This window comes from Rhincodon typus, chromosome 12 (genome assembly GCF_021869965.1).
Source record: "Rhincodon typus isolate 14 chromosome 12, sRhiTyp1.1, whole genome shotgun sequence".
NCBI lineage: Eukaryota > Metazoa > Chordata > Chondrichthyes > Orectolobiformes > Rhincodontidae > Rhincodon > Rhincodon typus.
In genome coordinates, this window is record NC_063343.1 from 26,309,407 (window position 1) to 26,324,180 (window position 14,774).

At 43.2% G+C, this 14,774-nt stretch overlaps 1 protein-coding gene across 1 annotated transcript in view; it reads left to right on the forward strand.

The window, feature by feature from the left end:
- ergic1 (endoplasmic reticulum-golgi intermediate compartment 1) overlaps positions 1-14,774 on the forward strand; it is a 94,586-nt gene that overhangs the window by 40,954 nt on the left and 38,858 nt on the right. The window contains exon 3 of the mRNA XM_020513833.2: positions 12,886-12,958. Coding sequence (XP_020369422.1) covers positions 12,886-12,958 — 73 coding nt within the window. The remainder of the gene's footprint in view (positions 1-12,885; positions 12,959-14,774) is intronic.

Genomic DNA, 14,774 nt, shown 5'->3' on the forward strand with positions numbered 1-14,774 from the left:
AATCTGAGACAGCAAGGTGCAGAGCTGGATGAACACAGCAGGCCAAGCAGCATCATAGGAGCAGAAAGGCTGACGTTTTGGGCCTAGACGCTTCATCAGAAAAATGATGAAGCCTGGGGTCTAGGCACGAAACGTCAGCTTTCCTGCTCCTCTGATGCTGCTTGGCCTGCTGTGTTCATCCAGCTCTGCACCCTGCTTATCATAGGTAATAACAAGGCCTGGTGTGTGGGGTTGGAGGGCCTTTCTGATGAAGGGTCTAGGCTGACGTTTCGGGCCTTTCTGCTCCTATGATGCTGCTTGCCCTGCTGTGTTCATCCAACTCTGCACCTTGTTGTCTCGGATTCTCCAGCATCTGCAGTTCCTACTATCCCTCATTATCAACTCCTTTGTCTGTCCAATTGTTCTTCTCTCTATCCCCACCTATTGTTTACTCCTCCTCCTCCTCCCGGCCCCGACCCCCCCCCCCCCCCCCCCCGCCGCAACCCCCCGGCTACCATTAGTTCTGACGAAGGGTCAGTGGACCCTAAATGTTAACTTTGATTTCTCTTCACAGATGCTCCCTGAGCTGCTGATCATTTCCAGAAACTTCTTTTTTTAATTCTTGACTTCATGCAGTTGAATTTACATTGTGTACCCCTTCCCTATAATTTTAATGCCCTTCCTATAATGAGGTGCCTGAAACTTTTGCGCAGTTTGCTAACTATGACCTAATCATTGCTAAGTACAGTTCTAAAGTTGAGTTTTCACCTTATTTTTCCATTTATAAAGCCTCAAATAAAACCCAAATCATGTTTCTTTATGATACAATAAATTTAAGCTTTTTTTGTGATTGCTAAGATGTAGAAAAGCACTTCGTTGTTTATCTTGAACATTTGTGTCTCTATCTACTCGCGGTCTAGTTCGCTAATACAAGGCTTAGTTACTGCACTTAGATGGCGTAACTCAGCTTTCCTGATCTTTATTTCAGAAAATCACATGAACTGTAACTGGACAGTCGAAATGCATTACGATTACTCATTTTTGACAGTTTGGCATCGTGAGTCATAGTAGTTGACTTATAGTGACTGGTTAGTGACTGTAAGCTGCGTATCTCCCAATATTGTAAGACATTTCCTCTGTTTTTATACACATAATAACCCACATCTTTATTGTAGTTCAGTGACATTCTTCAAGCATAAATCAATGGTACCCTTAAAAGGCTATGTAGCATGCAGTATGTTGCTCTAAAATGAAAACTGTAGTGAGTCACTAAAATGGGGTGGACAATGTAAATTGAACATTCACTGTCTAAGAGTAAAATTCTAATTGGTAACTAATTCTAATTCTAACTTTCTTTTTGAAGGTTGAGACAAATCTAATCCTGAAGTAAAAAAGTAGAAATAAGTATTCATATGGTTTCCTGGTTTTGGACAGCGCTTATATACACAAATTAGGCATTCTCGCTTTTAAGGTAAACAACAAAAATATCCTTTAGAGGCCGGAGGCTCAAATATGAAATCGCAAAGTTGTGAAGTTTAAAGTAACAAGAATAATGATTAAAATGGTATTGAATGTGTATGTATCTCAAAATAGGTAAAATTACAGAATATTTTTCCATAAACCATAATCTTTAAAGTATACAAAAACAAAGTTGCTGGAAAAGCTTAGCAGGTCTGGCAGTATCTGAAGGAGAAAAGATGTTGCCAGACCTGCTGAGCTTTTTCAGCAACTTTGTTTTTGTCCCTGATTTACAGCATCCGCAGTTCTTTTGGTTTTTATCTTTAAAGTATAGTTCTCAGGACGAAAGGGATCAAAGGTATGTGGGGAAGTGGGAACAGGGTACTCAGTTGGATGATAAGCCATGATCCTATTTTCTATGTGTAATGAAATTAATGTTTTAGCTACTGTAAGGGTCTAGTTTATATAACAAGATGACGATAATTTGGAACTTCTGTTTCTTAATAAAAAATCTGTTTGAGCAGTTTATTGCTACAATACGAATGTGATGACAAAACAGAAGTATTCTGAGAAGAGGAGTCATACCTTCAGGAATTTCTCAGAAATAAGAGGAAGTATAAACAGTACAGTTGAATGTGGCTTTACAGAACAAGTGTTAAGGAGAACACAACTCTTAATGAAGCAATAATAAAATTTCAGTGTGCAATATATTTTTCCCCACCCACAGTCTAATTAAACGGGTAGGTCACTTATGACTGAGATGGGCAATTTATTCACCCAGAGAGTGATGAGCCTGTGGAATTGTCTGCCATAGAAAGTGCTTATTGCCAAATCATTGATTGTTTTCCAGAAGGAGTTAGACCCAGTAAATACTCTGTGTCTGTGAAATCACGAATAGCGTATTCACCTATCCGTGGCAAAATAAAGTAACAACAAAAATCAACATCTGCGGGCAAAAACCGTATATCCGTGATTTTTGACCTTTTTTAACAAGATCTGCACCCACGAATTTCATTATCCACAGGGGTTCTCAGGAACAGAGGCATGACTGCACACTGCTTGGGACTAAAGGGATCAAAGGGTATGGAGAGGAAGTGGGAACAGGGTGCTGAGTTCGATGATCAGCCATGATCGCATTATATGGTGGGGCAGGCACAAAAGGTCAAGGCACCTACTACTTCTGGCCAAGCAGCATCACAGGAGCAGAAAGGCTGACGTTTCGGGCCTAGACCCTTCTGATGAAGACCCTTCTAGGCCCGAAACGTCAGCCTTTCTGCTCCTATGATGCTGCTTGGCCTGCTGTGTTCATTCAGCCCTGCACCTTGTTGTCTCGGATTCTCCAGCATCTGCAGTTCCTACTATCACCTACTACTTCTCCTATTTTCCATGTTTCTACATCAGATAACTGCTCAGAAAGATTATAAGCAGTAGTCCATTGTACAGTGCTCTTCAGTTTTCAACAGGAGAAACAATATTAATAGCTCTAAAATCTTCAAATTTAAATTACTTATGAAAGCAATAGCAACTTTGTCAAAGTACTGTACACAATAGTGCTCCAAACATGTCACTAAATTGTAATCTAGAAAATATCACTTTTCTGCGATGACAGTTTAAGAGGTCAAAATCCAATTAAAATAAAGGACTAATTTCTGCAGTAAAGATCAGCAAACCTGATTCTTATTTAAAATTCAACTGTTTCACTTGTGCCAAGTCTGGGAGGTAGCCGTGGGTACCCGCATGGGCTCCAGTTATGCCCAACTCTGTTGGGTGTGTGGAACATTGTTTGTGCCAGTCCTATTCTAGCCCCCACCCACAACTCCTTTATCTGGTATATCGATGATATCATTGGTGCTGCTTTCTTTCCTCATCCTGAATTGGAAAAGTTTGCCTATTTCGTACCCAATTTTTGCACTGCTCTCACCTTCACCTGGTCCATCTCTGACTCCTCCCTTGCCCTCCTCAATATTTGGTCCCATTTTTGGTGATAGGCTGGCCACTAATATCCACTACAAACCCACCGACTCCCACAGTTATCTTTACTGTCTATCCTCATACCCTGCCAATCCGTTCTCCCAGTTCCTCTGTCTCCGTTGCATCTGTTCTGATGATTGCCAACTTCAACAAAGGAGCCTCCAAAATGTCCACCTTCCTCCTCAACTGAGGGTTCCCCAGCACCGTAGTTGACCGGGCCCTCAGCTGGGTCTGACCCATCTCCCTCACCAGCTATAAGCCCTCCTCTTCCCTCTACAATAGTGGTAGCTCTGCCTTGAGGCCATGTCCTTACCCCAAACCTCACACATCAGGCCTTGTCATCACGTGAGCTGCTACCACACAAACTCATTGTCAGCTATTAATAGCCCCCACTAGCAGCTGTTCATTCCCCCAGACTGACCTTTAACCACCCCGTTGTCCAACTCTTTTTCTCTCTCTTTGGACTCTATCTCCATGTATCTTTTACTACTTACCCCATCCTCCGCCATATCTTCTGCATAAACACCAACCTTTTCTCAGCTACAGTCAGTTCTGAAGAAGGGTTACTGGATCCAAAATGATTCCTTTGCTTTCTGTCCACAGATGCTGCAAGACCTGCTGAGCTTTTCCAGCAATTTCTGTTTTTGTTTCTGATTTCCAGCATCTGCAGTTCTTTTGGGCTTTTTTTTTTGTTTCACTTGTGTGTTTAGCGTTTTGATCCTATTCACAATTTCAACCCTACATCTATGTGGTTGATCATGTTTTTCAGCTACCTTCTGAAGTCATTTGTAACTAGCAGCTACAACGCGTGAAAGTAAAACCCGATTGTGTACTCAACTATGATCTAGGCATGGAATTAACACTCCGTCAAAGTAGTCCAGCCTGAAAGTAGCTGCAAAGCCCTCCTCACTGGGATAACCAGATGTAGAGCTGGATGAACACAGCAGGCCAAGCAGCATCATAGGAGCAGGAAGGCTGACGCTTTGGGCCTGGACCCTTCATCGGAGACCCTTCTGATGAAGGGTCTAGGCCCGAAACGTCAGCCTTCCTGCTCCTATGATGCTGCTTGGCCTGCTGTGTTCATCCAGCTCTACACCTTGTTATCTCATATTCTCCAGCATCTGCAGTTCCTACTAGCTCTGATACAATTTTAACCCCTCCTCACTGGGGACTGCTGTCAAAATTGGGAGAGCTGTCTCACAGACTAGTCAAGATACAGTCTGATTTAATCATAGATCAAAGTCCCAGCAAGACTTCCCCCATCCCTTTCCCTGGACATTCCATGTCATGAGGGGCATGTTGAGCACAATGGTACACAATAAATGAAAGTGGCTTTGACTCCTCAAATCTTCACGAAATGTTGGAGCCTCGGGTGAGACACAGGCAAGACAATCTGTTGGATACCACCTAGCATCCTCACTTAACTCATGAATCAGTGGTCCTCCAAGTTCAGTGCCACTTGGAGGCACTGAGGAGAGAAGAGCGCAGAATATCTAAGTGCTGATGGTCATGGGTGTTTTCAGTGGCTTTATGATACTACCAACGACCCACTTGGTTGAACCCTAGACTCAGACTAGGTTTGCTGCATGAGACGTGAGAGTCAATGTAAGTGGTACGACTGACACAAACCTATTCTCACCACACTATATGTACTGCAGATGTACCTGTCTGCGACAGCATTGATGAGTGTGAGCTTTGCATAATCAGTGTGGTGGGCAATTCCCATTTTGAGTAGAAGAGATGGAATAAAGTGGATAGAAATGCACTTTGTAGTGGTTGAATTAGAGGGCAGTTACAAACTTGAGATTCAGGACAGCAGACAGGAGAAATATTTTTACAGAGTTGTGCGGATTTGGAGTTAGTTATTAAGGCAGTAGCCATGCCCACCGTAAGAATATGTTCATGTAAACTTTTGAAGGGCAGGGGAGTAAGTGGGCATGTAGAATTGGGACTTCTCATGGTGATAAACACTAGCATGCAGTCATGGGCTGAGTGGCCTGTTTTCTGTGTCAATGTTTCTATGTATGTCTATTAAAATCTTTATATTTTAGTAATTAATATGGTCTCTTTCCTTGTCTGCCTTTACAGAATACTTATATTTGATTATCACATCAGATTAAGCAACTCTAGTTCCCACTTGAATTTACAGCAATATCACATTTTAAATAAACAAAGTGCAGGACATCTGTAACGAGCAAAGCTTAGTTAACATTTTGATTCTAATATGACGTGGTTTCTCCCCCTCTGAAACCCTTTCACATACATTTTATTGACTTTTCTTTTTATTCTTTTAAAAGCTGGGGCTTAAAAGAGAAGTGGGAACTGACATTTTCTGCCCAGACCATTCTTACTGTCATTCTCTAACATTCCACCCCAGTGATCTCATGGATAGTGAGTGCTGCCCACAGCTCACCGTTCTGGCTCATGTCACTGAAGGGGAATTTCAGGAAGCCACACCAGGGGGAGTTCCACAGTAAGTATTGATTCCGAGGCTGCGTCAAACCAGCAGCAGCTGCAAGGACGTGGCCGAGATTCTGCGAAGTAACCAGATATTTCCTACGGTATCACTTTGGATCGGTTGACAATCAAGTAGAATACAGTTTCCTTCCTCACCATTTGTGTCATAAGATCTGAAATTTTCCTAGTAGTAGTTTACTCCTGTCTAGCAGATTGCAGAATGCTTTGAGATTTGCAGGCAATAGTACATCTGATTGATTTTCTGAATAATATCATAGAATCCCTACAGTGCAGATAAGAGGCCATTCAGCCCATCAAATCTGCATCGACCCTCCGAAGACCATCCCAAACAGACCTACACCCCCACCCTATCCCTGTAACCCTGTATTAACCACAACTAATCCCCTAGCCTGCACATCCATGGACACTATGGAACAATTTAGCATGGCCAATCCACCTAACCTGCTCATCTTTGGATTGTGGGAGGAAACCGGAGCACCCGGCAGAAACCCACACAAACACAAGGGGAATGTGCAAACTCCACACAGACAGTCGCTTAAAGTTAACCCTTAAAACTTCAAAAGAGTTCCAGACTGCCTTTCTCTTTTCTATGGTTATGTTTGTGCTTGGATGCCCTTGGAGGGGGACATGTGTATTGTGATGTGGAGATACTGAAGAACTGAGGATATTGTGAGGCGACAATTCTTAGAGTGGAGAAAGTTGAAGGAAAATTTAATAGAGATGCTCAAAATTGTGAGTTTTGGAAGAATAAATGGATGTAAGGTATTTTCCAGTGACTAAAATATTGGTAACTGCAGTAATGGGGTGTGGATCCAAATTAATTGTCAAAAGTACCAGTGATGGCATAAGCAGTATTTTTCAGCAGTGAGGTATGATCTGGTAAGTACTGCCTGAAAGGGGTGTTGGAAGTAGGCTCAGAAGTGAATTTCAAAAGGGAATTTAATATTCGACCGAGAAAGAAGAAACATTGCAGGCTTGGGGAAACTGTAGGGTCAAAGCTATAACTGGTTAGTTCATTCAAAAGACTTGACACAGATACAATAAGCCGAATAACCTTTTTCATTCTATGGTATTGTGATGTTGGTCTTGCTTTCCTCTGCCAAAAGGTTTTATTTCTTTGGTGCCATTTGATTGCTTAGGATATCTAAATTATAGTTGGGTTATTTTTGGTGATTTGCATAAAATAGTAGTGACAATGTCTCATAGTCTCCCAGGTGCTTACAGCACAGAAGGAGGCTGTTCAGCCCATCATGTCCATGTTGGTCAAAAATGATCTGATGGCACTATTCCCATTTTCCAGCTCTTAGCCATAGCCCTGGAGACTATCACATTTAGAGAAGTGAATATCTAAATATTGTACGAATGTCACAAGATTTTCTGATTCATCACCTCTTTCAGGCAGTGAGTTCCAGATTCCTACCACACTCTAGATGAAAAAGTATTCTCCTCAACTCTCCTTTTAGCCTTCTACCTGTTAACTAATGGAATATGTGCCTTCTAATCCATCCTCTGTAAGTGCCTTTTCACAGAATCCATACAGTATGGAAGCAGGCCATACTCTCCAAAGAGTATCCAACCCAGGCCCATTCCCCTACCCTATCCCTGTAGCCCTGCATTTGCCATGGCTAATCCACCTAACCTGCACATCTTTGGACTGTGGGAGGGAACTGAAGAACCTGGAGGAAATTACGCAGGCACGGGGAGAATGTGCAAACTCCACACAGACAGTCATCCGAGGGTGGAATTGAATCTGGGTGCCTGGTACTGTGAGGCAGCAGAGCTAACCGTTGTGCCGCCCCATATGATTGATCCAATTCTATCAAGGCCCCTCTCATCTCTCCCTGTTCTAAGGAAACCAATCCCAGGGTATTCATAGCGCAGATTGTTCAGTCCTAGCAGCTTCCTGGTAAAGTTTCTCTGCCCCCTCTCTCTCGTGCTCTTTCTCTCTCTCCTGCGCTCTCTTTTTCTCTGTCTTGCACTCGCCCGCTGATCTCTTCATATTCTTCCTATAATGTGGTGACTAGAAGTATACACAGTTCTTCAGGTGTGGCTTAACCAGCATTTTATAAAGTTGCCTCAGCCAGTAAAAGCAGGTATCCTGTATAGCTGCCCACCATTGAGGTCATTGAAATAATCACGCTGCTGAAACTTGGGTCTGAAACTGCCCACTGGTCAGGAGCGCAGATACTGAACAGCTCCCAGCTCCACAACCAGACCTGAGGAAAATAAAAGAATAACCTTACTGTCCGCTATACCACCAATTTTGGTCTCACCTGCTAACCATGCTTCCTATATTCTCATCGGAATCGTTTATTTAAATGACCGAACACAATGTACCCAGCACCCATCCTTGTGGCTTACCGCTGGTCACAGGCCTCCAAGTTGAACAACAACCCTCTACCACCACACTGTATATCTTACCGTCAAACCAATTTTATATCCACTTGGCCAGCTCTCCCGGGATCCCGTGTAGTCTAATGTTACTAAGCAGTCTGCCAGGAGGAATCTTGCTGAAAGCTTTGCTAAAGTCCATGTAGACAACATTTACCACTCTGCCTTCATCCATCTTCTTGGTCACCTCTTCAAAAAACTCAATCAAATTTGTATGACACTATTTCCCACGCACAAAGCCATGCTGACTGTCCCTAATCAGTCCTTGCCTTTCCAAATGCATGTAGATCCTGTCTCTCAGAATCCCCTCCAACAACTTACCCACCTATGACGTTAGGCTCACTGGTCTGTAGTTCCCTGGCTTTTCCTTACAGACTTTCTTAAGTAATGGAATAACATTAACCATCCTGCAGTCTTCTAGGACCTCATCCATGGCTGTCAACGACACAAATATCTCTGCTAGGTGCCTCTCAATTACTTCACTATCTTCCCACAATTCCCTCAATGAAGGAAACACTTGAACAGGTCCTGGGGATTTACCTACCTTAATGTGTTTTAACACTTGCTGCTCCTCCTGTAGTGTGGACTCTTTTCAAGATGTCTCAGTTTATATCCCCGAGTTTCCCTAGCTTCCATTTCTTTCTGCATGGTAAATAGTGACATGAAATATTCTTTTAGGGTCTTGCCCATCTCCTGTGGCTCTACACATCTTTTAAGGAACCACATTCTCTCCCTAGTAACTCTTTTGCGGTACTTATACTTGTAGAATCTCTTTGGATTCTCCTTTACCTTTCCTGCCAAAGCTATCTCATGTCCCCTTTTTGCCCTCATGATTTCCCTCCTAAGTGTACTCCTACAGCCCTTATACTCCCAGCTGACTATACCAGACATATATCTCCTCCTTTTACATGAGGAGAACCTCGATATCTCTAGTCATCCAGTGTTCCCTACTCCTGCCATCCTTGCCCTTAACACTAACAGGAAAATGCTGGCCTCGAACTCCTGAAGCCATGCTTTCGAATCAGACTTATCAGAAGTCCCTTTACCTGCGAACAGCATCCCACAATCAACTTTTGAATGTTCCTGTCAAAATTGGCCTTGTCCCAATTTAGAACTTTAACTTGTGGACTAGAACTATTCTTTTCCATGACTATTTTAAAACTAATAGAATTATGGTCACTGGTTCCAACGTGCTCCCCCACTGACATCACAGTCACTTGCCCTGTGTTACTTTCCAAGAGAAGGTTGAGTTTTGCCCTTCTCTCGTACAATCACCCACATATTGATTGAGAAAGTTCTCTTTAACATACTTAACAAATTCCTCCCCATCCAAGCCCTTAACCCTATTGCAGTCCCAGTCTGTATTTGGAAAATTAAAATCCCCACCTGTTCTTACAGCTGTCTGAGATCTCCCTACATATTTGCTCCTCAATTTCCCACTATTAGGGGGCCTGTGCCTTAATTATTGCAGTGAATGTTTTTGCTTATTGGTTGCGTTCCTGCTTTCGATCCAGAAAGTACAGATTTTGTAGCTTGCTCCTAACAAACTTGTCAAGTAGAAACAGCAGTTCTAGTTCTGAAGTTTTGTTTCTCTTTATTGTTTATTTTGTCAACGCCTATTACAAACCTCTGTTGCTATAGCATTATTGGCTGCTACAAAGATGCTTTGAGCCACAATTAATAGGCTTTTAACTTCTCTATTTCTTCAGAATGTTCTCCATGGCAAGAGTGTAAAAATACGAACACACCCTTGAGTATTAAGGTCAAACAAATGTTGATAATCTTGTGGTGTAATGATAGTTAATGTAAAAGAAATGGCTGAAATTCAACCTTGAACCAGTGGAGGCCATTTTGCATGAAGTTGTTATATTTGATCATTGTTTTTACTACGTGACCCTGGGGTGGACAGCCTTGTGTGGTGAGGTGAGTAAAATTGACGTGAGTAGAATCATTGAATCCCCACAGAGTGGAAGCAGGCCATTCAACCAGTCAAGTCTACACCGACCCTCCGAAGAACATCTCACCCATACACAACCCCTACCCAGTCCCTGTAACCCTGCCTTCCCCTTGGCTAACCCACCTAGCCTTCATATCCTTGGACACTATGGGCAATTTAGCATGGCCAATCCACCTAACCTGCACATCTTTGGACTGTGAGAGGAAACTGGAACACCTAGAGGAAATCCATGCAGACACAGGAAGAATGTGCAAACTCCACACAGTCATTCAAGGGTAGGATTGAACCTGGGTCCCTGATGCTGTGAGGCAGCAGTGCTAACCACTGAGCCATTGTGCTGCCCCTACATGTGCTTTTTCCTGGATTTTACTATTACTTATCCATTTTGCTTCCAGAATTCACAAATCAGTTAGTCTTTATTTTTAGTGAGCTAAGGGTGTTAGCTCCAATCCCCCATTTGAAAGGATTGTTTCTTAACTTTAACCACAGTCCTGTCCAACTTTGTTTACTTTTTGTGACATGACTTACAAGGCAACAAGTAGAATTATCTTCTGTTGAGTTTGCTCGTGAACAAATTTGCATGAAGAGCATTTCTGGCCAGGTCTCCCTGACTTATTGTTTAAATGTTCAATGATTGATTCAAAACTGGCTGCACTTACTGCAATTCATTTCAGTTTTGAAAATTAATAAAATTTTGAATTATTCAAGAAGCTCAGTCAAAAACATCAGTATACTTGATGAAGAGAACGAACCAAGACTTGCATTTGCAGAACACTTTTCATAATCTTGGGACTATATTTCTTATAGTGAATGAAGTACTTTTTGATGTGTAGTCATTATTATTGTATAGGGAAGGAAAATGCAGAGTACTTACCAGCCCTGATAACCCAAAAAGCAAGCAGTCTCCAATGTGCCAACTGTTTGTTTGAACCTACATCTCTAGTACTCTATTGGTTAGTCATACTTTTGCTGTATCTAACCTTTAGCAGCTCAGCAATGGTGTGCAGTGTCGTGAGATAACAAGGTGGAGAGCTGGCTGAACACAGCAGGCCAAGCAGCATCAGAGGAGCAGGAAAGCTGACGTTTTGGGCCTAGACCTTCCTTCAGAAATGGGGGAGGGGAAGGCGGCTCTGAAATAAATAGGGAGAGAGGGGGAGGCGGATAGAAGATGGATAAAGGAGAAGATAGGTGGAGAGGAGACAGACAGGTCAAAGAGGTGGGGATGGAGCCAGTAAAGGTGAGTGTAGATGGGGAGTTAGGGAGGGGATAGGTCAGTCCAGGGAGGATGGACAGGTCAAGGGGACGGGATAAGGCTAGTAGGTAGGAGATGGGGGTGGGGCTTGAGGTGGGAGGAGGGGATAGGTGGGAGGAAGTTCAGGTTAGGGAGGCGGGGACAAGCTGGGCTGGTTTTGGGATGCGGTTGTGGGGGGGCAGATTTTGAAGCTTGTGAAGTCCACGTTGATACCATTGGGCTGCAGGGTTCCCAAGCGAAATATGAGATGCTGTTCCTGCAACCTTCGGGTGGCATCGTTGTGGCACTGCAGGAGGCCCAGGATGGACATGTCGTCTGAGGAATGGGAGGGGAAGTTGAAATGGTTCGCGACTGGGAGGTGCAGTTGTTTAGTGCGAACCGAGCATAGGTGTTCCGCAAGGCGCACCCCAAGCCTCCGCTTGGTTTCCCCGATGTAGAGGAGGCCACAACGGGAACAGCGGATACAGTATACCACATTAGCAGATGTGCAGGTGAACATCTGTTTGATGTGGAAGGTCTTCTTGGGCCCTGGGGTGAGGGGGGAGGTGTAGGGGCAAGTGTAGCACTTGCTGCGGTTTCAGGGAAAAGTGATGGGTGTGGTGGGGCTGGAGGGGAGTCCGGAGCGGCAAGGGAGTCCCAGAGAGAGTGGTCCCTCCGGAAAGCAGATAAGGGTGGGGAGGGAAAAATGTTTTTGGTAGTGGGGTCGGATATGTGTGTAGTGTGCAGTGTCATGTTGCCTTTGCCTTAGTTTTGTATAATGGTTCATTACTCTAACAAATACAGGTAATTGATTTGACATCAGAAACATGGAATGACATGGGATGTTGCTTCTCCAGATCAATCAGTGACACTGCCATTTACTAAGATACCTTTAATCAACCCGGGCAGGCATGTTCAGACACACCTTTTGGAGCAGGTGGACTGGAACCCAGGCTTGCGGGCTCAGAGCTACAGACACTACAAATGTGCCACATGATCCCAAGTCTCGAACTGTTACTTGTTTATTGGCTTGTTTAATTCCCTCATCCTAAAAGTAACGTGTAGGTGAATTATTCATAACGTACTGTGAATCCACAATTATGAAACTTTTGCTTTTATTTTGCACTTGTAAAACACTGACGACAATTCAATTTTCTGATCGAGATTTTTAAAAAAATGCTTTTACTTGCTGCTTTATCTGCTGATGCTTATCTTCACCCAAGTCATCAGTTAGTCAGTCTTTGCTGTGTGAATATACCAAAGTACTATGACTCTTTGCTATGCTATATAAATAATAGGTGATAAAATTGAATTATGGTCTACACCAATATAGTTCAGTAGAATTTCTTGCACTTTACAATGCACTTTGAGCAAAACGAGTACTGCAGTTTGTGTTTGAATGCATTTATTTGTTTTATAGTTTCCATCTGCTGCTGCGTGTTCATGCTGTTCCTTTTCCTGTCAGAACTGACTGGCTTCATTGCCACTGAAATGTAAGTATGACACTCTGTCCCTTGACCTCTGTGGTTGATAGTATTGATTAAAACATTTCTTTTGAAGGGAAAAGCATAATGTATAAGGCCCAATTACAATGACCATTGTTCATTATTGTTGACTTTATGGGGGTACCAGAAGGCAAATGGTGTTTCGTTCACCATGATTTGCTTATTACTAAAAAGAATCATACTTGCCCTCCCTCCTTATTTTAGTTAGACCATCTATAGCAACAAGTCATGAACAAATCCCTGCTTCATATGTATTTTCACAAAAGATGGATGTGGATTTGGAAAAAGAGGAAGCCATTTTGTTCCTGGACCTCACTCTGCTGTTAATTGAATCCTGATTAATTTCTCTTAATCTAGGCAATGTGACTTTTTTCCATATCCCTTCATATATTTAATTTTTTTTTAAAATCAATTTTAGTTTTAAAGTGTTAAATTGACCTCAGCTTGTAGCTTTCTTTTGTGGAAGGTGGTCTTTATGCAAGTAATTTCTGGGCTCTAATTTTAAGTTCTATCCCTGATGTGCAAAATATAACAGATAACAGACTTTTTCAAACATTTTACAAAAAGTTCCCTCTGTAAAATGGCACACAGTCTTTTCACGTGTTAGCTATGGTCATCCTCTTACAATTTTTAAATTGTCCTTATGGAAATTTGCTACAGTACAATTGCTATGCATATCCAAAAGTAAAAAGGGGCCATTACATCAGCAATGCCACAACTCAGTGCGATTACAGCGCAACACCAAACATTTACGGAAAAAAAAAGAAGAAAGAGAGATGGAAAAATAGTGTCACCATATTCATGCTCCTTCCCTAGCACAGATACCATAAATATGAGCATGATGCAGCTATGTCCTCTTAAAAAGAAGTCTCCTGTATCAGGCTTTGGCAGTGAATGGAAGGAAATACAGGTGAGGCCCAATCTGAAGTTTTGAGATCTCTCTGATTCTGGGTAGACATATCAGCAGGCGTTCAGCCATCCTTAAAACCATGCTGTTCCCTCTGCTCCAGAAAACCACAGGCCAAAAGAGATTGCATTTTCTGCCCTTTCTCATGCAGTGAAATTTGTGCCCAAAGGCCTCTTGCTGTGCAACCACAGCTCCCCACAGTGACTGTCATCTTGTAAGCCACGTAGTCACAGATCAGCTACTGACTGAGAAGACCCAGGGATCAATGCGGGAGGACGTTGGCAGCTAGACGACGGAACCACTTGATACTGTGATCTCAGTTGACATGGCTGGGTTGATCGCATTCAGTTATTTCAGAAGCTGCATCTCTCTATTTATGCAGGACTCTCTATTGTACAGCCACCATCTTAAAATACTACCACAATAAAGCCTGACGGTTAGCTGGTCGTACTGCCTCAACCAGGGAAGCCAGCTGAACTGCATGCCAGTGAAGCAGTGGCAGGGCTTTGGCAGACTTTTGCCTGAAATCAAAACCCCTGGGATGTAAGTCCCATCTATCGTGAGCTACCATAATGAGTCAGAGACTAGCAGATCTTGTTTGTAGCAACAGCATCGGGGAGGAGGCTGAGGCTCCTGATGTCACTGCCCTCCCTGGAGTCCCAGGACTGTGAAGGGACCAGGGCAAATGTAAGTTGGGTGGGGAGGGTGGGGTGTTGGTGGACAGAGTTTGCCGGTTGTGAATTGTAGGAAGAGGGGGTGGGCAGGGTATTGGTGATTCCTAGTGAACAACCCATGCATCATGGAGGAAGTGGACATCAAACACCGCTGCCTTTGACTGAGGGAACCAGCCCCCTAGCCTGAGGTGACCAGCTGTTTGTTGGCCTGCTGGTAGCAGGT